Source organism: Varanus komodoensis, unplaced genomic scaffold (genome assembly GCF_004798865.1).
Source record: "Varanus komodoensis strain SLA01 unplaced genomic scaffold, ASM479886v1 scaffold41, whole genome shotgun sequence".
In the NCBI taxonomy this organism is placed as follows: domain Eukaryota; kingdom Metazoa; phylum Chordata; class Lepidosauria; order Squamata; family Varanidae; genus Varanus; species Varanus komodoensis.
In genome coordinates, this window is record NW_025335954.1 from 2,660,574 (window position 1) to 2,685,545 (window position 24,972).

General features: G+C 42.6%; 1 protein-coding gene across 6 annotated transcripts; it reads left to right on the top strand.

Annotated features, from left to right (window-relative positions):
* On the top strand, window positions 1-24,972 carry PCBP2 (poly(rC) binding protein 2). 6 transcript variants are annotated; one of them, XM_044443089.1, is made up of 15 exons: window positions 1-184; window positions 2,578-2,715; window positions 3,196-3,219; window positions 3,316-3,348; window positions 3,835-3,951; window positions 7,153-7,284; window positions 9,056-9,184; window positions 10,267-10,341; window positions 12,078-12,164; window positions 12,998-13,039; window positions 14,183-14,255; window positions 14,631-14,669; window positions 15,434-15,486; window positions 17,287-17,456; window positions 24,567-24,972. In XM_044443089.1, exons 2-15 carry the CDS (start codon window positions 2,647-2,649, stop codon window positions 24,601-24,603), a joined length of 1,080 nt encoding a protein of 359 aa, XP_044299024.1. In that variant the 5' UTR covers window positions 1-184; window positions 2,578-2,646; the 3' UTR covers window positions 24,604-24,972. The 6 variants fall into 6 exon arrangements, with proteins under 6 accessions (XP_044299024.1, XP_044299026.1, XP_044299029.1 ...); XM_044443091.1 differs by lacking the exon at window positions 12,078-12,164; XM_044443090.1 differs by lacking the exon at window positions 14,631-14,669 and having other exon boundaries at window positions 2-184.

Below are 24,972 nucleotides of genomic sequence, written 5' to 3' on the forward strand. Positions count from 1 at the left end.
TCCCGCCCGCCCGCCCCGGCTCTCTCCTTCTCCCCTCCCCCCGTCCCGCTCCCTCCGCCCGCCCCGGAGACCCGCGCACCACCCGCCCTCCCTCCTCCCGCTCCCCCCCCGTCCCATCCCCTTCCCCCTCGTCCGAGTGAGTGAGCGAGCGAACGCGCGCGGCCGGGCGCAGCTACCCCGTCAGGTAAGGGCCTCCCATCGCCCCTGAATTAGTATCCCTTCCCCTCCTTCCGGATCCCCGGCCTCGAGTAGGTTCACTCTCCGTCGAGTCTGCCCCTCAAGCCCGACCGAGTCGCTAAGCAAGACCGAGGACGCGCTCGCGGCCTACTGCGGCCTAGTCTTGCCCGAGTGCGTGTGAGGCACTCGGACGCTGGAGTCGAAGCGGGGGAGGGGTGGCGCTGTTGATTCCACCTGCGTATCGGGAAGAGTGGGCCCGTGTGGAACGGGCTTCGAGGGGGGGAGATTGGGGAGGCCGCAGTGAACTGGAGGGGGGGCGCTGTTGCTGCGTCACATTGGGCGGGCTCTAGGCCTGGGCCTCGCGCGCGCGGGGGAGGGGGAGGGGAAGGGCGGAGATTCTGCTCTGGGAGGGGGAAGGAGTGGTTGACGCTAACGCGGTCGGCTGTGAGCAGGAGAATGGAGGAGGCCCGCTCGCGGGCATATAGAAAGGCCGACGGCGGGCGGGCGTATCTCCTGGAGCAGGCGGAGGGAGTGGGGAAGAGAGGAGCATAGTTGAGTCGTGTCATTTCAAACCGCGGCCCGCTAGCGATAGAGCGCCTTCTTCTTTTTTCCTCCGATTCCCTGCTCAGCTCGCTAGGGGAGGAAAGTCATCCTGAGAACTTCATAGCGAGGGTTTCTATTAATATCTCTGTGGGTGTGGGGGGTGCAGAGAAAGGGAGAAGGCGAGCGCGACCGCCTCTATGAAATGCCTCTGTGAAAAGTTCCGTAAAAGCGAGAAGACTTAGACTTAAATCGCGGGGCTGTAAGATTTTCGCCCGCCTCCCCCGAACGGTTGCATCAACAACGGTTTAGTAATACTCCTTTCTCATCTCCCAAATTCAGGCGGGGAATTTCTAATATGAAATAAACTCAATATTGTACATATGAGTTTATACGTAACAGTCTAAAAAGAGTGACCTTCCACGATTAGTGCCTGGGTAGTGCTCTCTGGATGTTTTGGACTGCAGATTTTATCTCTAACTAATGGCCTTGCTGGCTCAGGCTGATGGAAGTTGTTGTCCAAAATTACCTGGGAGATACTTCTCCGAGGGATCCTGTGGCTGAGGCACAGTTTAATCATTTTTCTTAGACAGCTTTGCAGTGGGAGGTAGATTTTTGGGGAAGATGAAATTCTCTAAATAGAAATTTCACTGGATTATGGTAATTAGAAGATAACTGGAAGGTTTAACCTATGGCATTTGGAAAATTACTGGTATACTGTATAAAACTGCTATCTAATTGGGGACAATAGCCTTATTTTCCAAGCATCTAGTTTTCTCTCCATGATGTCTTTAAACTTTTAAAAGTAGAAATTATGATAAGTGCATTCCTCCATTATTAGAAATTAAATGAAGTAAATAAGAGTTCAGTGAGGCGTTGTATTTGTTCTTAAAACATACAGATTAACTTGTATATTGTATGCATAGCAAACTTACATATAAAGATTACTTCGATACATACTCTGCTATGCTTTGGATTTTTAGCTTTTTCATATTAGCTTGATTTATAGTTCAAGTCAAAAGGTTTTTTATATGAAATTCTTTGCTTTTTTTCATATATTTAATACCAATATTTATTTTAAAAATCAAGCTATTGATGTCAGGTCATTCTTATTATGAGTCCATTATCACTGTCACTATTTGTGCAGTGGCTTTCTTTGGCTTTTCAGCAGTATGGGAAAGACACTATTTGCAGGGTAACAGTTATTTTGCTGTATGGTCTCAGGGTTGAGACCCTTGCATTGAAAATGCAGCTCTGTTGTACACCTGGACATCAGCTCATAAACTTAAGCAAAATGCACTGTTAGAGGAGTATAATCTATCCCTGAAGTGTCAAACTGAATATGCATGAGGCTGTATTAGTAACTGAGATTTGTCTCTGTTGAAAGTATTTGTAATTTGCTGAGTGGTGCAGCTGGATCTCTTTTTGACTCTCCTTTTAGCAAAGGGGAGGGTCAAGGGGAGGTCAAGTTGTTCAAAGGGGATGTATCCTTATGCTATGCATCTTGCAGGAAGTGATTTAAGCAGTAGTTTCTAATAGGCTTTAACACATTTGCTTACCAAGTGCCACCTGATCATTTTGTGAATGAACTCCCAGAAAGTAAAAACCTCTAGGTATCAACTGATTAGTGACAAGCCCTTGGAAATGACAGTTGGCTGGGGCTGTTCCTCTCCAGTCAGACTGAATGAAGCCTATGGCAAGTATACATAATGTTAGGGGCTGTTCAGTACACAGAAGAGTGTGAGAATAGGACACTGCAATTCCAGTGGTATCTGAAAGGGGGTGTGTAGATAAACACTGCTAATGAGTTCAGTCCTGCATAGTGAGAAAATGGTATGAGATAGTCTTCTTTTGTTATAGTTTGATTTCCTCCCAGCGACCAAAGATTTGACCACTGACTAAGCCTGACTTAACTGAACACAGCTCAAGATGGACACCGGTGTTATCGAAGGAGGTTTAAATGTCACGCTTACCATTCGCCTACTTATGCATGGGAAGGTATTTGCTCTACCTCATCTTGCTTGCCTTAGACTGTGAAACTAGGTCACAGTAAATGTCTTGGAAAACCCAGTTGTCTGATCAAATTAAAACATTAGTTTGCTTTTGGCATGCCATGTTCTTGGCAGTAAAGTGCTGTGTCAATCCCAACAAAAGGTATCTGTAACTTAGCAATTCTTATTAAGTTGATGGTTGTGTCTCAGGAAACTGATAAGCACTTCCTTTTCATGATATAAAATACTAGTTAAAGAGACCGTGAATTTTTTCTTAAAACATTTATAAACCTGCCCCAAGCATCATCTTGTGGAGATGCTATATTAAACCTGGAAATGTCCACCTTCAGCTGATAGCTTCTCTGTTCTCAGAGTGAAAACACTGAATCTATTACACACAGCAATCTCTATGTAGCTAGGGTATGTGGTTATGTGGGTGTGTCAGAAACATTGAGAAACTTCAGCTTTCTTATGCTTGCTGTTTCAGGAGGTTGGAAGCATCATTGGGAAGGTATGTAATCCAACTTAATTTTTATTTTCTTAGCTCAGTTCAGTTTAATTTCCTAGTAACTAATTTCATTTTCTCTGTCTTCCTTTGTGATTATAGAAAGGAGAATCTGTAAAGAAGATGCGTGAAGAGGTAGGTTCTTGGGGATAAGTGCACAAAAATAGACAAAAATAGACAAATAGACAAAAATAGACTAAGAAACTTCTCAACTGGTACGAATAGATTATTGATTAGGTACTAATAGTTATGAAAGGTGTGAGATTATTCTTTCCCAATACTAGGTTGGATCTAGTAATGAATGGCTTTTCCAAAGAACCAACTATGGAGGAGGGAAATCCTCATGGGAAGGAGTGGCAGCCATTTGCATTTTAAATTCTTAAAGCTGTAATTATAGATTTGGCTGCTTGTGTACTAGTACTTTTAGTCTGCCTAATGCAGTAAAACTTATAGCTTGATCATTTGCATGTTTGATTAGAAACATAACACTGAATTTAGTAGGACTTGATCTCAAGTAATTCTGAGTAGATTTGCAGTCTTTATATACTCAAATAAGAGAAAGGGACAGAATTGTAAAGGACGGTCCAGGTTGACTTGCAATTCCATGTATTTCTTTTTTAGAGTGGTGCTCGCATTAACATCTCAGAAGGGAACTGCCCAGAACGGATTATCACTCTTGCTGGACCCACTAATGCCATCTTCAAAGCATTTGCTATGATCATTGACAAACTGGAAGAGGTGTGTAAGCACCAGATAGGTAGCCCTGGTGGGTTCAGGACCTGATTAGAAGAATTACTTCGGTATCCCCCTCCTGTAATCATCTTGGAATGATATGTGTTCCATCAGATACATGATTAAATGAGCTTTACTTTGCTGGTGGAAACCTGGAATTTCAAACTATGTGATACAATGACTACTAGTGGGATTCCTCAGCAGGAGATTTCAAAGCATGGGAGTAAATGTTTTATCTTGGCTACAAAATATCCATTCTTAGACTGCTGAGTATGTTCAGCTATGTTGGGGTGGCCAGGCTTGCTCAGTGGAAGATCCACATATGGTAAATGTCAAACACTTTGAAAGCACAAGACATGAACAAATATATATTGTGTGTTATGACTGAATGAAAGTGTGTTCTTATCTGTGTGTGTTTTTTTAATGTGCATGATATAACAGACATGTAGCACACTGTGGGATTCCCTTCTCAAAGAAATAAGCCTTTAGAAATAAGAACTACTCAAAGCAACTGTCATTAATAAAAAATAGGAGTTTTTAAAGTGGCACAGACAGAATCCTGGCAATTATAGTTGAGTGAGAAGTGCTGAGAATTTTTTGTTAGAATTCTAAGTTGAAGACTGTGTTTTATAAGGGACCTTTGACAACTGCTGCCACCTCTAATAACATCACTGTATTTGCCACCTGGAGCAGTGGCAGAGGTAGAACTGCCAAAGCACCTTTGTACTTGTCAGCAGGAGCAGGTGGGGCATGCCAGGTTGAGCTCTTGCAGGACTGCTGGTCTGACCTGCTCTCTTCTGAGGCTCGGGAGAGGGGGACAGGCCAACAGCCTCAGGAGAGTGCTTCTCTATCATGCCCATGCTGTCACTGGGAACCGGACTGGAGCGAAATGGGGAGGGGGCTCTGAGCCTTCTGTGAGCTGCAGAATAAACTCAAAGAGCCGCACACAGCACCTGAGCATTGGTTTGGCCACCCCAGAGCTTGACTGTTACTCAAGAATATGGACCAGAATCCTGTGTTTGCTGCTTAGGATGGAAATAACCCCTGAACAGACTTCTGTTCACAGAAAGATCCTTCTGTTGGAAGCAGGGAGCTGAATTTCACTGAATTCCACTCAGAGCTCCCTAAAATCTGCCAAAGTTTGAGGGAGCATGTGAGTTGCATGAGAGAATCAATGAAAACTGCCTGTTATCTACTGGTGGGATTCTCCACTGTATCACAGTTCTATCTGTAAATGGAAAAAGGTGTTGTGTCTGGGGGATTTTAATGAGGATCCAAGCCATTAAGAACTTTCAGTGTAAAGAAATTGCAGTTTGAAAGTGTATGGACTGATCAATAGCTTAAGTTGCTCCTCTTACCCTTTCTTTAATTTCTGGTTTTTCTAAAGTGGTCTTAAATTTGAAATTGAGACTTGGGCTAGGAATTGGGCTTGACTGAACCTTCACTACATCATCACTCTATAGAGGTTCCACATTAATCCTCTTATCTTATAAAGATCTTTGTAGCTCTGTAGACCCAATTCTCTAAGTATGTCCCAGAAGAGAACTGCAGAGACAAGAAGTAGATGCCTCAGAAGCTTTAGTAGTCTTAAGTTGATGCTTCTGCTCACTGTGCTTCCCCAGTGCAGAACATGAGATCTGCCCTGTCCACCCTGTAACTTCTACATGTGCAACATAGATCCAAATTGGGCACCTCTGCCTTTACTGATGCTAGGGCTGATGTAACAGTTCTTTGCTGCTTTTTCCTGCCTCTCAAATCCTGGAACTGAGGTACACCCTGTGGTCCCGCTATGCCCTTTCATTGAATTCTCTGGAATAATTTCTGCTAGCCAGTTCATTGTTCTATCTGTGACTTGGTTACATGTTCACAGGCAAATCTGAAGGGCAGCAGCTCTCAAATTACAATGAACTTTCAATATAAAGGGAGCTGGGGTTGAAACCTTGAATCTTAGGGAACTAGCAGTAAGTTACTAGTCTACTGAAATTTTAATCTCTTTAGGATCGTATTTTCTTTATTGGCCCTACTGTTTCAATAGCATGCCTTCAGACTTTTGTTTATGAAGTGTAAGACTAGCTTTTCATTATTATAATTTTTTTAATGGAAGGGTACTTCTCCAGTGGTGTCTTAATGGAAGACAAAGGTTTGTACTGTTAAAGCCAAACAGCTATTTTGATGGAACCCTGAAGTTTGGTGCGCTAAGCTGTGCCTCTTAACTTTTGAAATGCACTGCCCAAGCAATTAGAATGTTTGTAACCTGAGAGCCCTCTTTTTCTGTCCTGTCTCTTCAAGAGCTTGAGTTGCTGCCCTTGACTAGTGAAAGATGGTATTTCATTGGTCCCACTGTGGAGAATTGCAGCTTGCTCAACATAATAATCAGAGCCTGGAAGAATGTTGTCCATGGGGTCGCAATGGGTTGGATGTGACTTCGCAACTAACAACAACATAATCACTACTGCAGTTATCAAATTCAGGTTTTCAGACTTCAGTTCTAAGGCTTACATTATGCCCAAAATTTCAAAGATACTGAGCAGTGGTACAAATGAACACAACTTATATTTGAGTACTAGGCCCTTAGGGGAAAAAAGGAAGGTGGCTTGGTTTTATTGGTACAGTTTGGAGTTGACATCTGGCTGAAGTCTGTCCCTTCTTTCCAATCTCAGATTTGATTATTTCTGAACAGCCTCTGAGATAAAAAGTTAGCCTGTTCATATTATAATTCTATGTTGAATGGGTATTTTCTTTCAAACGTGTTAGGAGAGGAGCTGTGTTTTTGTTTCATGGTAGAAGAAAAGTTTCTGGAAAGGATGCCTGACGGGTGGGAGTTGGCTTAAGGGTGTGATTTATTAACAACTGATGAGCATGTTTGTGTCCTCTGCTCACTCTCAAGTGAAGGGTTTGTGGTGCAGGAGAATGGTGTTGTCAAGCTAAGGAGGCCTAGTTGATCTGTTTTAAATATCTCCTCAACACAACTTCATGTTGTAATTGCTTTATCAAATGTGTTGGGGAACAGTTTCCTGCCCAGAAGATACTGTGAAAGTTATTGAGATTGGGTTGATTGAATGTATATGTGAATGGTTGCTTTTTTTGTTTCCCAAGCATTTGTATTTTTCCAACAACTGTATTTCTAAAGAACCAAAAATGAATTTCTAATCTTGGCCTCCATTTGAAACTTCCAGTAGCTTGAAGTTTGTTGACTTCTGTTTTCAGGATATCAGCAGCTCAATGACCAACAGCACGGCTTCTAGCAGGCCCCCCGTCACTCTGAGACTTGTGGTACCTGCCAGCCAATGTGGCTCTCTCATTGGGAAAGGAGGCTGCAAGATCAAGGAGATAAGAGAGGTGTGTACTGAACTCTGCGGGTATTGCTTGTTGCTTACTATTTGTCTCTTAAAAATGGCCTCACTTATTCCCTTCATCATGACCCTACATTGTAGTGAATGTATTGAGGTTGAATGCCACACATAGACTCTGTGTCATCTGCTTAATACAGCTACTTATATTTAGTGCTCATGAAACTGAGACTGAGGGTGGCTGGAGCCAGGCCCAGTGTAGTCAGGTGCATTTTGTAAGTTTGCTCTCCCTTCTCAATCCCTTGTCCTTTATTGCTAGCATCAAATTGTTGCCAGATAAGTGACAAGTAGACTCTCTTTCAGAGGATTCAGAGGCTTTCTCAGGGTTAGCTGTCTCTGAACAGAGTGGTGCTTGAACTTGGCTTTAACCTGTTTTAATATTTTGTCATAAGGCACTTTTAAACCTTTTTGTTAAAAATATTGAAAGCAAGTTAGAGCCTAATTAATTTTAAAAGTGAATTTGACTAACTTCAATGTAATGTACAAAATGGCAGGCATTACTTAAAGCACAGGTGTACAATAATCTGTGATTTGTATTTGCCTTTGTTAGCTTATTTACTCATGTTTTTCTTTAGCTGAGTCTTCCAGAGGTATGAATAGTGAGGAAGGAGAGAGGCTAAATGGTTGACAGCTCATAAAATAGTTGAATGCTCACCTTGCTAGCTTTGTGTCTCCACTGCAAGTCTCTTGCAGTATTTCTCTTTCAATTGGAACCTTGAGTGACTCAATGCCGTTTTAAGAAAGACCCTAACTTAAGAAAAAGCAAATACAAGCTGGGTTGTGTAGACTGAAACATCACAGAACAATTGAACCCTTTGTTATAGGAGAATGATGGCACAAATCAGAGTAAAACTTTGAACCCATCTTGGGGATAAAGGTTATGTTTCCAAAAGCAGGGAAGATCGTTTTTTTGCTTTGGGTCCTTCAATCTTACCACTAGTGCTCAGAGTAACTTCTAAATGTTTATCCATCTTGGTCTTATGCCCCACTTTGAGTTTTGGCTAGATGTAGGAATAGCAGTTGCCCCAGGCATCTATCTGAACTTAAATGTCAGATTGTCTTGCATACTGCACAGGGCATTGTAGCAAGCACCGGGAAGCACTCCTGCTTGCTTATACTCAGTTCAGCATTCTTAACTATGAATACTGTGTCTAACATAAATTAACTTTATCTGCTGGTACTTGGCCCATGTTTGTTTCTTGGCCTTCAGCCTAGAATACTTTGCATCCAAACTTATTTTGAACTAAATACACTGATTATATTGGTCAAAAACTTTGCAAAACTTTGTCTAAAAAAACAAAACAAAACACCAAACATCTGAAATAGAACAATAAGGCCCAGTTGCAGAAAAGAGTAGTATTGGAATCATAAAAAGTAAGCAGTGATAGTACTTGTAGGATATTGGTTCTGTGGTACAGCGTGGAAAGAACCTGTTTGATTCCATTTTAGAATCACTGTAACTTTATCCTGCCTGCAAGACTTGGCCTTCATCCTCTAAGACTATTTATGCAAGTTGAAGAACTAAAAACATAGTAAGAGCCTTCACACTATAAATTGGACTTTCAAGGGTAGTGGGGCACTAGATACCTTGCTGAAACAGATTGTGTGAGATGCTGTATAGCTATGCATATATCCTTGCTCTTGGCTAATTCTGAATCTCTTTAAAGAGGGGGTAAATGGTGTATAACAAATCAGCAGTCATCCTGTAAGGCCTGGAAATCTTGAAGCAGAATACCTGACATGGTATTTTTAATCTTAAGAGCACAGGGGCACAGGTCCAGGTGGCAGGAGACATGTTACCCAACTCTACTGAAAGAGCAATCACCATTGCTGGGATTCCACAGTCCATCATAGAGTGCGTCAAACAGATCTGTGTGGTCATGCTGGAGGTAAGTAATGAGAATGGAATTGCCCCTTTTCTGTAATGTACCAGGTTAAAAAAAGGCAACATTTATATATGGAAGGGTAGCTGCTGAAAACATTTGAGACAGCAGCCAAAGGGCAAAAAGGGCATTGTCACTGGACTGTGGCCAGCTGTTTCTAGATTTGAAACAGCTGATACAGAACTCTCATGCTGACAGCTGCCTTTGTATGTTTTTGCTTTATAAAATAGTGGCAGGAAGCTTAGGAAACAGTGTCCTTTTCCTAGTGGTGGGATGTTTGGAAAAGTCAGTGGGGACTTCCATAAGATCTTCACATTCTCTGTTTCTGAACCATGGGAATCAAATAATGTAAAAGCAGTTGAGACTGCCAGTAACATACCTACGCTATAATGTAGGGGGATCAGAAGGCTGATAGCACTAGGTTTGAAGAGAGCAGCTCACAAGATGAAAGGAAGTGGTTCATTGTGAAATTGAGACAATGTACCCGAGGGAATAAATGCTGCAAAGTTAATAACTGATACTCAACACAGGGCCGTACAAGATGATTTGGTGCATAGTCCTTCTCTGTTATATTGATTTGGTAAGGGTAGATGGGCTTCCTGCATCCTTTTTCATGGCAGTTGTGACTGTAGGGAAGCCTGTCTCACATGCCTAGAACCATCAACATGTGGGATTGATAAATCAGTGCTATGTCACTGCTGCCCCTTGTCACAGGGATGCTACATGCACTTAATCTCAGTACAGTAACTTGGTACTGCCAGATACTCATAGTTGGTCTGGATACCTGATGCCCTTTAAACAATAGCTTTTTCTTCGTCTCATCTGTATCCATTGAGAAAGATTTCTCTTGCCACTGACGATAGTTTCATTCTGCCAGACGTCTTTGTCTTTCAGCTGCAACAAACTAATGTGGGCTACTGTTTAGACACTGATCAAAGAAGGAATAGTAGGAGTCACAAATAAGACAGTTCATTACTTTAAACATTTAACAAATAGAACTGTACTACCTTGTGGCAAAGAGTACACTTTTTTCTGACTGGAGTCCCTAATAATAACCATATTTTTCCTTTGACTCTTCTGTAATATAGTCTCCCCCAAAGGGTGTCACCATCCCCTACCGACCCAAGCCATCCAGTTCTCCTGTCATCTTTGCAGGCGGTCAGGTAAGGCTATTCCTCTTGCTGGGCATGGGTAGGGGCAAGAAAATAGTAGCCTACCAAGCTTCAACACTGCCAGCACACATCAAACCACTCTGCATGCTTATCACCTGTGCTGCCCACCTGGCCAGCACAGTGCTACCTCTGCTGCTTTGGTTTTGTTCTTTGGAGGCTGCTCTCGAATGTTCAACAAGCTCTGGTGTCCTTTGGGAACTGATGTAGTCAGTAGTGTGGGTTGGGGGAATTAGCTGGAATTTGGAATCAAGTCCAGGCATAGCACTAGCAAGCTCAAATTTGCATTCTAGCCTTCCACTTTAAGGCAACATTCAAATGAGCCACTGCAGTGGGCTTTGAATTATGCAGAACAGTAGTTATAAAGCAGCAGGGGACGAACATTGAGAGGGACAGGTGTTGGGAGAACTGGAATCCAGAGGACTGGGGAAATGAGATCTTGGTTGATGCCACCATGATACTGAGGCCTAAATCTAGGGCGTATTGGAATTACTTCCTTTAACAAGATGATAGTACCTGAAAGACAAATTGAATGCCACTGTCCTGTTAACCATGTCTCAAGGAATACATGTGGCTAACTTAAAACATGTGGAATGATAATGAATCTGACTTGTTTTCCAATACAATTACTTAAGCTACTTCAAGCACACAGGAAAGTGAAGCACAGATGCATAACATTTTTGGTAAAACAAAGGCATTGTTATGGCCATTGCAGGATGGGACTTCAGTCTCTCAGCTGGCTGGAATCCTGTTACCATTGTGTATTTTCAAAGAAATCTGCTTGCTTGAGTGGGCTGTGTGAGCTCAAGTAGATCTTGAAGGTGTTTTAGAGTTGCAGTTGAACTTTCAGATCCTTGCAACCATTTTAGGCAGATTTTTGTGTGAAGTTCAGGTATGCAGATTTGAGAAGCAGAAAGTGATCAGGGAAGACTCCTGCATGAGTATATGGAGTGGAATTGGAATGCTCTGAGGAGTTAGTCATTTGACTGTTCTTAAACATAGTGCCTTGATGATGCCCGCCTGTAAACTTTTTTTTAAAGAGGGCTACATTAGCATTTCAGGTGCTTCAGAGGTAGATTTGGCATAGTGGGTGGGGTGCACTAAGCAGATCGGTGAGTATGAAGTTTAGACATGATGGCGCTGGGTGCTAATGGATAGTTTCAGTCAACAGCAGAGAGGAAGAAGCAGCAGCTGGAGAGGTCTGGCTGCAGTGCACCCAGTTCTTATACATTCATCTGCCACTTCTATTGTCATATCTGGCTGTTAACCTCTTGCTGGGAAAAGGTGCTGTCGTGGTCTTGTTCTTGCCTCAATCCCTTCCCTTTCCTTCCTTGCCCTATTCATGTTACCTACCCTCCAGAGGCTGTGGACAGCTTGCTAAGCAGTTAATCAGCAGTGGAAAGGCACATGGGAGGTTGCTGAAGTTATTTGCAAGAGCTTGTTCATCTCCTAGAGGTTGGCCTTGTGGCAAGGTAGCCCTGTTATGCCACTAGAAAGCAAGACTCACTGTGTCCATGCAGGCTGCCTGCCCCTGATGGTGCAGATGGTTGGGGTTTGCCCTCTGGGAAATCTCATTGTCTGTGCTTCTGATGTGACAGGGGTTTGAAGTTAGGCAGCATCTGTCTAGTACAGGCTAGCCCTTGATCAGAGTAAGATTTTTATGACTTTGGTGTTAGCGAAAGGTTTCGGATTGACAGCCCTGGAGACTGAAGTCCTCTATTTATCCACAGGACAGGTACAGCAGCGGCAGTGCAAGCTACCCCCACACCGCCCCATCAATGTGCCTCAACTCTGACCTGGAGGGACCACCTCAAGAGGTGAGAGGGGAGTTCAGTCTCCATGGCCCATTCAATCCTTGGCCTCTTTGAGACTGCCAACAAGGGTGGCAAGACTGGTGGTGGCGGCTTGTGCTGTGAACTCCTGTTCATTGGGAACTGGATGAAGGCCACCAAACAGTACCTGGCAGGCCAGTAAGCAGCCCTGCAGGTGGTAACTGCTTGGTCAATTCCAGCCTGGGCTGCATTTCTCCCCATGCCCTATAAGAGAGAGACTTGTACCCCCAAAGTTTCACTTAGTGTTAAGCAAGACTCCACACAGTGACTGCCTCACTGGGTTGCTTCAGTAGGGTGTTAATTCCCAGAACCATCCTGTTTGGCTGCTGCTCTCTCCCTATTGTTCCAGATGGCACTCTTGCCATCCAGCACCCGGCTGTAGTTTGTCCACTGTAGGTTCTTAGGTGTATGAAGTGATGGGGCAATTTAGTGGGGTGGAGATGAACACACCCAGCTGGTTCCTCTTAGCTTTAAAAGCAGTTGGAGGCATAGGAGGTAATTAAATTTCCCTTTGGAGCCTGGTTTGGCGTATGCATAGGACAGGAGGGCTTGCTGCACTGTCTAGTCCTCTGCTACACAACAAATCTTCACCAACAGCCAGCTGTTAATACTAATCCTTTTTGTGGTGGGGACCAGTTTCCCTTCTCACATCATATACACCTAGGTAATTCAAGCAGCCCCCTTAAGATACTTGCCTTCAGGCTCCCCACCAACAATTCTCCCCCTCAGCTCTCTGGCTTCCTGGCTAGTTGAAATCTATCTGTCACTGGGTGGCTGTCCAATGGTTTTTAATAGGACTGTTTTCCTCCTTTTTGTAGGCCTATACCATTCAAGGACAGTATGCCATTCCACAGCCAGATGTAAGTTTTGTTTACACTTCTTGTCTTGAAATCACCCCACTTCTCCCTTCAAAATTTCTCCATGCTTTCTCGACAAGCAGTTTTAGAAGTCTGTTTTGATTTGAAACCACAATCTGACCTAAAATAATCCTCAAATTTTGTTCAGCACTTCTTTGTGTAGCCAATCTTAATCTGTCCTTTTTCTGCCGGCCTGTGACACACATGTGCATAGCAAAGCTTGGTACACTTTTCCAAGTTCCAGTTTCCCTTGTGCCCCCTATTTGATGTAAAGATCCCCAAACAAACAAAACAAAACTCCATGGTATACTGTCATTGTGGTTCTTGGTAAAGGGCTTAGGGCATTTGGTGTAGTGCACTTCACTGTGGTGGCGGTGGAGGGGAGGCTGTCTTCAGACTTCTGCTTTCATCTCTAAACATGATGCTCAGTGCATCATGTAGTTACTGTGCAGGTGTGGCTCGAAGGTGGTGGGGCTTTTGCTTGGGTTGCCTTTCCTTTGCACACCCTGCTAATAATAAAAACCATTAGCTATCTTCACTTGATGTGAAAGGATGTTTTTCCTCCTTGACTTTCATGACTAATAACTTCTGGTGTTTAAGCTAGATGCAGCACTTCTCATGGAAGGACACATAGGAGCTTGATCTCTGCTCATAGCATGCTTAGAGCAGGAAAAGGTGGGACTGTGATGATTAGGTATAGAGGAGAGAGAGTTAGAAAACTGCACTGGGGAGAGCATCTGATTCCATTCTGATCACTCCTCATAATATACCTCTCCCCTCCAAATGCTTGACAGAGTCCTGCATGGTGTAGTTTCAAGCACCACTGCAAACCAGTCTCTGTGTTACTTTGCCTGTTTGTGCTTTGTCTCCTAGTGTTTGTCACAATTCACTGCAGATGCCTTCTGTTGAGCTAGGGTACTCTGAGATGGGTGTTGGCCTCACGCCCCATGGTGCTTTCCTTCTGTTTGCACCCATCTCTGCTCAGGGAAGCGCTTGCTCCTTAACCCAGTTTTCCTTCTCTCAAACTCCTGCCCCAAGGGGCAGCACTTCATGCTCAGCTTGCAGTGTCTGTTTTTCTTTAAACTATGTGCTGAATGAGTACGCCTGCACACAATTCCTAACATCATTCTTTCTCTCTCTTTCTAGCTGACCAAGCTGCACCAGTTGGCAATGCAACAGTCACACTTTCCAATGTCTCATGGCAACACTGGATTCAGTGGTATGAACATCCTTTCTTTTATATGTTAGTCCAAGAATCACTACTTGGCAATTAATACAGATGTTTGGCTTAATCCATTATCTCACTTAAAAACAAATCCACAGGTAAAAACCTTGGGAGTGTTAAAAGAACAAACAGCATCCACAGGTTAAAATCTTGGGATGGGTGGATTTCAGTAGCCTTGAAAACAAAGCATCAGATTACTGTTAGGCAGGGTTTCTGTGCTGCTTTTCTCCCTCAGCTTTTCCAGTTTTGACAGTTACCACTTGCCTTCCTGACAGTTGTGCCAAATTGTATAAATTTTTCCTTATGGCTGAAAGCCTGATAGGGCTTCAGCTAGGACCCCCACACTTACTGTCCCTTGTATCTTGACAGGCGTTGAATCCAGCTCTCCAGATGTGAAAGGATATTGGGGTAATGATTGAAAAAAAAAACCCTATTGTGTGTTCGTATTGGTGGGAGAGGCTTTCCAAGTTCAACAAATTCTGCTAATCATATAAGGTGCAAAGAACTGAAAATGGAAGTGTATAGGTGCAAAGGCTCTGTGAATCTCTCTTTTGCAAATGAAATCCACTGGAACCTTTTACTGGAGAGCATAGCATAGCAGAAGGAATAAGTGACTCATTTGGTTAGCGAAGCTGGCTGCTTGTGAAGGTACTAGGTCAGCCACAACCACTTATGGAATGGTTACACTAGAGAAACATAAAGGTTGGACCATATGCTTTTGGTGGCAGTATCCCCTCCCCATGTGGTCATTGTAGATGATGCCTTCAATTCTTGCAGTATGTTTTAAGGCAGGAAAAATGGGGATCTTGTGATCTAAGGCTGCAATGGAAAGAAGGAAGTGCTTTTGGCTCTGCTTTGTAGAAGAGTTTGTGCAAAGGGTGATGCAGCTTCATTCATATTCTGGGGATTTGAAGAAAGGAAGTTGCTATTTTCCCCTCTATCCTGCTCAAATAACAGAATCTGCTTTATAACCAGAGGTTTGAGGTTTATAGGAGAAGGAAGGAAAGGCTTGGATTTAACATCTTACATCTTGTTCTTCTCCTGTGTAAACCTTTTCAGGATAGCAGTCTTTCCAGCAGCAAGTGCTAGCCTGACTGGTCTGGCCTCTGTTCTTTGCCTATTCTCATTGTCTCCCATTAATCTTGTATCGGTATCTTTCTGTGTCTTGGCAGGTTTGGATGCATCAGCTCAAACTACTTCTCATGAACTCACCATTCCAAATGATGTAAGTATTTTACAAAGTGGCAAAATTCTAAGACATCTTGGTTGCAGATGGGACAGAGCTTCTATGCTTCTTCCAAGAGTTTCATCACAAGGATTTGCAGCCATGTTCATGTGCCACTGTCTAGACAGCTGTTCTCTAGAGCAGTCAAACTTGACTTCAGGACACTGCTGTGAATGGAGTGGGGAAGACAATTGAATTATAGCACAAAAGCCTCTATACTTTCAACTTTTCAAGTTGTCGCGTTAAGATTCCTTGCTGCAGTTAGAGGGGACAGTTGTGCTTTCTCATTGCAATCCCTCTGAAACTTTAATGCAAACTTTTTAACTTTGGGTTATGGAAATAGACTTCTATGTATAATTCTGTTTCAGTCTATTAAGGCAATGGTCAGAAAGGGACATAGTGGGGAGAGGCAGGTGGTAGTTGCTTTTCAGAGTACTAAGTTGCGTGTTTTTCAGATACTCTAGATATTTCTCTTTAATTATAAACATTGAAATATGAGAGTGTGTAGTCTTGTGGGATACTCAGTACTTTGCAAGGTGCTAAATGGTTTTCTTGAATGATGAAGCTTTGAGCATACAAATACATTCTGCATGTAACCAAGGACAACACAGAGTATTGAGAACAAGAGAACAATTGAGACAATGCAGTTGTCTCACTGTCAATATTTTGCAGCCAACTCTCTAGGGTGACTTCAGGTCACAGCAATGCGTTTAGCAGCAGATGCTGAACCTGGACAGGCTATTTGGTGAACTTAGGACTCCAAATAGCTTATTTGTACAAAGTACATCTGTGATTTGCTTGCTCAGTTCAGTACAATAATGATTGTTATAAAATTTATTTACAAATAACATTCTGTGTTATGTTCCCCATGGTAATTTGTTAAGGCAATCCAATACAGCAGAAGATAGAGACTGGTAGGTTCCTAGCCACTTTTGGGAGTCCTGAAAATGATCTTCGACTAATGTGCACTCCAGGTTACTTAGAATGTGACTGTGAAGAGGTACTAAGTGTACCCTTGCTTCTTAAAATTGAGGTATTGGTGGATAACAGGAATTCTAGTGAACCACATGCAAGACTGAAGAACTCATACCCTTGCAAGAGAAAAGAAATATACTGGGCAAGATGTGACTTTCAGTACCAGAAAAGGGGCTTCTCGCTGCCCATGGAACTTTGAGATCATGTGAAATAATGTGAATGGACAGGCACTGTCGGCATTTGTACAGTAGATGCCACATGTTATATAATGAGGAGGGATTTCTTAAGTTTATAGAGAATGTGACTAGATTAATTCATCAACCACTTTATAGTCATGATTTCAGGCACATTACAGCACAGCTACATTGACTTCTGTGCAAACTATGGTGAATGCCAAAGTATCCAAATTATGTTCCAATAGCACAAAGCATTCACAGGCCATATAATTCTTTTTACTTGCTACATGTTCTCAATATAACTGTGTCAAGAGTGCAAAAAGAGAAAAACTTTTCAAGCTGTCTAGCACGAAGAAACTAATGATGTCACAGATAGAATACTGTTCACAGTATGAGAAGACATAAAGAATTGTCTGATTAATCTGAACCTACAGATGACTCCTGTGCAGACAAATAAGCATGCATGTGCTGGAGAAACTAGTTTGCCAGTAGTCTGGTTCCCCAATAGTGAAAATGCAGGAAAGCATGAATTGGCATTTACTTAGCTTCTCAAAGATTAGGTCTGTCCTTGATTAGAGAAAAATTAGCAGTATAAAATTATAGAAACATTTGGAACTGCATTTTAACCAGAAGCATTTTTGTTCTCCAGCTGATTGGCTGTATCATTGGGCGTCAGGGCGCCAAGATCAATGAGATTCGCCAGATGTCTGGGGCGCAGATCAAAATTGCCAATCCAGTGGAAGGATCTACTGACAGGCAGGTTACCATAACTGGATCTGCAGCCAGCATTAGCCTGGCTCAATATCTAATTAATGTCAGGTAAGTCTCTTCATATGTCATGCTACTTGTTGATGCATATATTAATTTGATGAAGTGGGTGGTATGAAGTGTTTCTAAAACCAGACTAGCACTCTAAAAGGCTGTATTGTAGAGCCGAAGTAAAACTCCCATGACTGGACAAGTGAGTAAAAGCTACTGTGTTGTGCGCTAGACCCTGCTCTTGTCCTTGTAAGTGTGGCATTTGAGGCTAGGAAGGCATTAGAAATCAACATGATGGAAGAAGAGAAATGAAATACACAACACATGCTTTTCTGTCGCTGGCCGCTCTGGGAGACCTTTTTTTACTAGACTGTTCTTGGCCAGGGGCAGAGATTGAGTCAACATTGCTGATTAAAAGTCCTGTTTCTAAATGGAGGTGGAGCAAACTGTACAAGTGTTATTGCTAAGCTAAGATGCTTAACTTTTTAGATTCCTAAAAAGACAACCGATGCCTTTTTGAGGGCTTTATAAGCTATGAAAGCTAAAGAACTAGCACTGCTCCAGGGGATGTGACTCTCTACATTGCAAAGGCTCTAACAACTTAATTTCTCCTTGAGTGCTCTTGCTGGCACCAAAGCTTCGGTCATGGGCATCAGCACTGCTCTGCAGCAAGCAGTGGCTGCTCCTTGGGCCCTGTCCTTAAAAAGCCTACTTGGCTAATGGCCATCTGCAGCTTTTGAGCAGATCAGATGATCTCATAAGGCAAAAGTAAAAGCATCAGCTTAATGGAGAGTGTTGACTTCAATAATTAAAAACCCCAGCCTGAGCAGCTGGCATTGCATGTCCTAGATTTCTTCCATGCCGTTCCTGCTACAGCTGAAGCATTCAGTGCAAAATGATAGGCTAATGTTTAGAATCAGTGGATTGGCGTCTGGGCCCCACATATGTGCTTTCTTTATGCATTACCTTTGTAATGAAGTTAGAGCTGAAAGCTTGCAGGACACTCTTGCTTCAGTTTATTTCGTTGTCTCAGCTGTGCTACTGGAATAGTAATAATCCAAATTGGAATATTTTGCAGCATTTCTTAAAATAACTAGTTCTTTATTAGAGGATTTTTTTTCTTGGAGGCTGAGGTATCATAGTTCTCACTCTGAATGGCAAGCACCATCCAACCACACCTCAACTGGTTTGGAGAAAAATGTTCCTGCAAAAAGGAAGGCTGTTTCATGAGTGGCTTGATGACACTTGCAAATGGCTTTTGTGGGATCAAAAATTATTAGTGGTGTAAAGTATTCAAGATTCAGTGAGAGTGGCCTAATATTAAGCAATGGGGGTCAGTCACCAAGCAGTGAACCTTTAAAAGGCGACAGTCTTCCCAGTTATAATTTCTGCCCTGGATGGCATTAGAAGAAATTAACTGGGAGTGCTGTGTGTTGCTTTTTACTTTCATAGGTGGTGCTTTTCCTTGTGAAGAGCTTACATTAGGCTACATGGTGTAAGATCAGTGAACTTTAAACAATTATTGCTTACTGCCTTGGTGTTAAGCACATCTTGAAAGCTTTGCCACTGATGGAGTGATGCTTCAAATGCTTAATTGCAAATAAATTCCATGAAAAGTGGAAGGATGCCCGATCTAAAATTTCTGTTCAAATCAAGCATTTTCTTTAGAAGCAGGCAACATTTTGGAAGAGCGTTGTAGTTCAGTATCCTGGAAAACACTCAACTAGGAAAAGCAGGAATGAGTTCAGTGAACTCTTCCTTGTTCTTACATAAATTCAGCCTTCCCTCCAGTATTTGGCTTGTACCTTCTGAGGCAAATTGCTTTAAAAAAATTACCCCTGGGCAAAATAAGAACAGCTTTCTCTGTTCGGTCACTTTGCTTCTCAGGATGGATCAAACTGGCTTGTGTTAAAACTTTCAGTAGTTGCACAAAAGAGTTTGCTCCGTCAAAATTCAACAACTTTTTATGGCCCCTCAGAGTAGAATGCAACACACTGTTAGAACTGGTTTGCTACTTAAGTACATGTTTTGAAAATTGCCAGGAGCTATATGATGCCTGTGTTAAAGCTGAGGGAATGTGGGGAACCAGCAAAAGGGAACCAGAGAGTGGGGTGCCTTGCAAGAACTTTTGTAAAACAGAGGACCACTTGCCTGACTTATATTTCATGTTCAGTAGTTTGCTGTAACTTCCGTTCAGTACTGAAGCCAACCAAGTTGCTGCTTCTGAAATCAGAATAAGCAAAAGCTGGAAGTATTATGGGTTTGGGACTGAGATAATGGTGGGTTCTGTTTTGGGGGTGATTAGAGGACCTTGGTACACCAGAGAATGTTGAGATTCCCTTGCAGCCAGCATTCTCTCTCCACCCCACCTTTCTTCTGGCTATGCTGTTTCCAAACTTCTCCAGACTAGGCTCATGCTATTTAAGCTGTTTGTGTCCTGTGCTTTTTGTGTGGTGTTCCCATCCACCCACCCGTATTTTTGTTCCTTTTTTCCTCTGTTACAGTTTAGAAAGCGCTAAACCCTCCTCCCAGGCAGCCTCCGTCACGATCCCCGACCACCTCAGCATCAACCTCTCTCAACCCTCCACCCCTTCTTCTTCTTCCTCCTCCACCACCACCCCCTCGCTTGCGACAGCAGGGGTCTCCGACGCACCCTCCAGCCTCCCCAACCCTCTTCCGACCGCCCCCTGTGTCTCCAGTCTGCTTGGCATGAAACCCGTCCCTCTCCTGGCTCTAAATGTTGTGTCTGCTGCTAAGGGTGCCTCCACCACCTCAGCTGTGCCATGTGTTACTAACAAACTGAAAACGGAAAAACAGAGATTCTCTCCCTACTGAGTGTCTGCTTGTGGCCTTAGAGGAACAGCAGATTGTTTTTTCAGCAATGGGGATCCTGTAGAGGAGACTTGGAAGAGATTTTTTTTACACTTCAAAACAGAAGTGAGCTTGTGATTCCTTTAGGATGGAGTTTTTTTTGCTGGCAACCTCCACTAGGTCAAAGACAATTGAGCAAGTGTATTAATCAGTTCTGGAGTCCAATAGTGATCTTGATTATGTAGCTTGTAGCTGTTGCTTTAGTAGTTTTGTTTGCATTGTTACATGGAATAATGTGGTTGGGGAGGGAGTGGGTGGGCAGGGTATGCTAGGGTCTGCTAACAAAGTACTCAACTTGCAATTTCTTGGTTTAAGCTGTGCAAAGAGGCCACTTTGGCCAAACCTGTCTCAATGTCTGTCTTTGTAATAAAGCTATCACGGTGAGAACATGCACAGGTGTGCCTGAATTGGGACTGAATTATGTGACCACAAGCTGGTTGAATTTTACCTTGCACCCCCAGGCTAAAGCTTCAGAGAGATGCCAACCATTGCTCTAGAAGAGCCTTCCTTAAACCTGTTCCCTTTCAGATCTTGATCACCCTGGCTTTTGATGGGAAAACATCTGAAGGGCACCAGGCTGAGCTAGCTTGCCTTAGAAGATGATTATATACATAAATGCTATCCTTTGTGGTTCTGATACCTAATACACAAATGACCCATAATAGTGCGTGGGGTGGGGTGGGGTGGGAGTTTGCATACTGTTCTTCTCCCAGCTGACTCGTAGTAAGATTCTCACACACACTCCCCACCTATGAAAAGCTGTGGTGCTTCAGTCACTTGGCTTTCTCCACATCCAAGCCTAGGTTAGCCACTAATGAGGTGAGTGCACCTGGAGCAGTGCACACTCTGCAAATGCAACAATACTGCAGTAAAAATGTTACAGTATGTTGGAAAATGACACTTCTGGGGTCAGCTGTCTGATACTTAGTTCTTAGTGTGGGTAGTTGAATAGCCTAAAGTTAGAGTTTAAAAGCTGCTGTCTAACAACAGCAATAGTTTAGTCTCAAACCTCTTAACAGGTGTTTCTTGGGACATGTAAGTGATATGAAATGACAGTCTTTTTGCAGAAGGTGGCTGGTTGGCTTCACTTGTCCCTTTCTTTCTGCTTGGTCTTGAAGGCCGGTAGCTGTGCTTCTTCCACTAAGGGCTCATTGAAAGCTGAGTAGGACCCTGGGCAGACAATATGGAAATGCAATGGGATGGCATGCTCTTATGTTTAGCATGGTGCTTGTTCATTTGTTCTGTACCCAGGTACACATAATCTTTAGTCTGGGGTTGCCACATGAACACTGCAGATGCTTCCTTTTTTTTTCTTTTGAGCAATCTCTGGTGCTTACAAACCTTTAGAAATTGAGACAACATTGAGTTAAGAAATGTGACAGTTGGAACTACAAAGAATCTTGTGATTGCTCTGTATTTTTTAAGTTAACAAGTTTGAAATGGTGGCTTATGGCTAGATTCTGGGGGCTACACAATTTGACTCTTTGCATTCAGGGAGATGGAGGGTTGAATCTGATCCTATTGTGTATGTGGGATGGGAGGGGTGGCTGTGAACTGACTAATTTATGCAGTTCTGTCAAACCCTTTTTCTTTGACTAGCAGTCTTTTTTAGTACTTGTTTCTGCAGTTTGACTTTCACAATTGTAACTTTTTTAAAAAAAACACTGTTCTGCTCTGTAGTGTAACCACATTAAGTAAAATTTGTCCACTCTTAACCAAGTTTTTGGGCTGGCCGTCTGTTTCATATTTTGTAGAGGCTGATACCATGATCTGTAACTTGTTCTGGACTAGCAAGTGGGGTTATGTATGGTCCAAAAGCTGTTAGCTTATGTAGCCATCCTGGTCAATAATAGCAACCATATGGAGCTCAGAATGATTGGAACTTGTGGTCTGAACTTCATTATTCTTTCTGTTTTCTCTTCAACTGGTATCTATATGGGCCTTAAAGTATGGGAGAGCTATTTCACTGTCACATTATACTAAAAGGGGGAAGCACTAAGCATGCATTACAACTGAACAATTTACCCAAGAATTTTATGACCAGGTTAGCCAACCTGATGCCCTTCAGAAATTTTGGGCTACAATTTAAATCAGCATAGCCAGTGGTCCAGAATTAGGAGTTGTACTCCAAAATGTGTAGGTGATATCAGGTTGCCTTCTCAAAAGTCTGCAATCATTATATCCCTTAGAATCATGCCCTTTTTCAACCAGTTTGCACCTCACTCAGTTCATGTGAACCTTTGAAGTAATTGTTTCAGTGGAAGGTGGAAGATAATGCTGAGCAGATCTGTGGTCTGTTTATGAGAATTGGACCTTTTAGACTAATGCAAAATAGTTCAGCTCCAGTAGTGCTTCATTCAGTGAGGCTCTCCAGCATGCTATTCACTCGCACATCTAATTATGTTTGGCAGCTTCCTCCTTGAGTTCATGACCTTTTCACTCATGCAGTGGGCATATACTGCTCTAATCTGATTTCCTATCAGCTTGCTTTAAGATCCCAAGTAGACTAGCTCTGTGTTCTGCAGATAAAAACACAGGGCTTTTTTGGCTTCTTTAAAACCAATGAGCTTGCTTTGGAATGACATGTCTACCTCAGCTGTGACTGTTTAGGGAACATGCTCATGCCTGAAGGGATTAATCCCTTCATTGCAAGGGTCATTTTGAGAAATGTTCAATCATAAAAATACATCCTGCAGCTCACACAAACACAGTTATTCTGTGCACTGAAGGACAGTACTGATATTATGGATAAGTAAGATTTTTAAATGAAGAGGGAAGCTATTGCTCAGCAGTGTTGCAGAATTCCCCAGCCCACCTTCATGGACAAGGGTTCAAAAAAACAACATGGGTTTTGTTTTTGCTGCTTGAAAGCAAGACAGCACTAAGGAAGAATCTCCATTAGCTTTTCTCTAGAAAGAAAAAAGGGAAAGTTTGAAGACATTGTGGACATCTGCAGTGTTTGCTAAACCACATTTTGTGTACTGGAGTAGGGTCATGAGACAGCTCCATAAAATTCCATCTCCCTTTTCAGTTTCTGGAGGAATTGTGCACAAAATAAAATACAGCATGTTACAGTGTGCATACTTGTTCACCTTCTTAATTTGTAGGTTATTACTGTGCACACTTGGAATGATTCTAGTATAAAAATCTATCTTCTACCAGTGGGCTGTCAGTTTCAAATGTTTGAGACTCCCTTGACAATCTTACCCTGATAGGCCTGGGATGGCAGTCAAATGATCCAGGCACATGGGCAGGTTCTTGACATGTGCATCTTCTACATCCTTCCCAGCATGACTCTGGGAAAGACCCACAGACTTGAGCCCCACCCATGTGGTTGGGTCATCTAAACATTTTCCCAACAGTGTGGGAGCCTGCAACATAACAGGTAAGGGTTTTTAAAAATAGTTTGGCCAGCGCATCTTGACTAGAAAGATCCCAATCTGAAGAATTGAAATTGTTGAGTTGAAATGAGGCTTGGCTTAGCCTGTGCAAAAACATCACAGGGAGGCTAAATGTACTTGACTTTGGGCTTTTAAAGTATCAGATGACTATAAAAGGTGTAATAATTTTATTTGATCATACAGGGCTCTTGGGCCTTCAGTGTGTAGCTGGTGATGATGGAAGAAAGAGAGCACTCCTATTCCAGCTTTTAATTCAAGCCCAGTAAACTTTAACCTTACCTGCTTAATCCCAGAACAGAGTTGCTGAATTATTAGTGACATATTAGTGACTTCTTTCAAAGGCAGGGTGCCCAGTTTGTAAGGCAGGTAGCTACAGCTTAGTGGCTGTATGTCTGCCTGGTGTTAGTGGACACAGCCTACTATTTTGGGCCTACTACTAACAGATCTCAATGAACAAGAGGAGTTCTGGTAAGCACATGATCAAGCATGAAAATATGCAGGAGACATAATATTCAGGGCACTCTAAAGTGTTGCACCTCAGAGAGAGAGAGAACAGTCTACTTGGGCATATGGAGCTGTTGCTGTAGCCTAAAACAGACTTCCCTTCTAGGCGACTAAGTGATAAGGCATTCAGAGCCATTGCTGATGTAAAAGTGCAGCTGCTTTTGTGCTCCTGGGCATGAAGTGGGCTGAACTGGAGGACTGGCTCCCACTTCGGGTGGTCAAGTTCAAGTAAAGAAGACTACAGTCCTTTTCCAGCTTCTGCTGAAACAATAAGCTTTTGATGTATTGAAGGTTTGTGTTGTACAGCTGGGGAGAATTTAGTTTCACATAAGAACTGTGGATCTCAACCAGTCTACATTTGTTTAAAGGTCTTTAACCTCTGTTCTCATTGTAGGCTTTCTTCGGAGACTGGTGGAATGGGAAGCAGCTAGGACAATGCAACCGCCTCACTCATTACCCGTTTCTGCTGTTCATCCCCATGATCCATCTGTGTAGTTTCTGAGCAGTCAGCGATTCCAGGTTTTAACTAGTTTGTAAATTTTCAGTTCTACATGCTTTACCCATCCACTCATGATTTTTTTTAATTGCAGCATTTTAATTCCTTTTCTCTGTTCAGCTGTTAAAATGCTGATTCATATTTTAGTTTATAAGCTTCTCCCCCCTTCTTGGCTCATGAAGTTTTTCTGTTATGTCATGAAATGTAAGAGTGGAATTAATACATTTCAGTTTAGTTCTGTAATGTCAGAAATTTTTCAAAAAAATAAAAAGATGGACTGGAGCTTTTTCCTTGTGAATAGAAA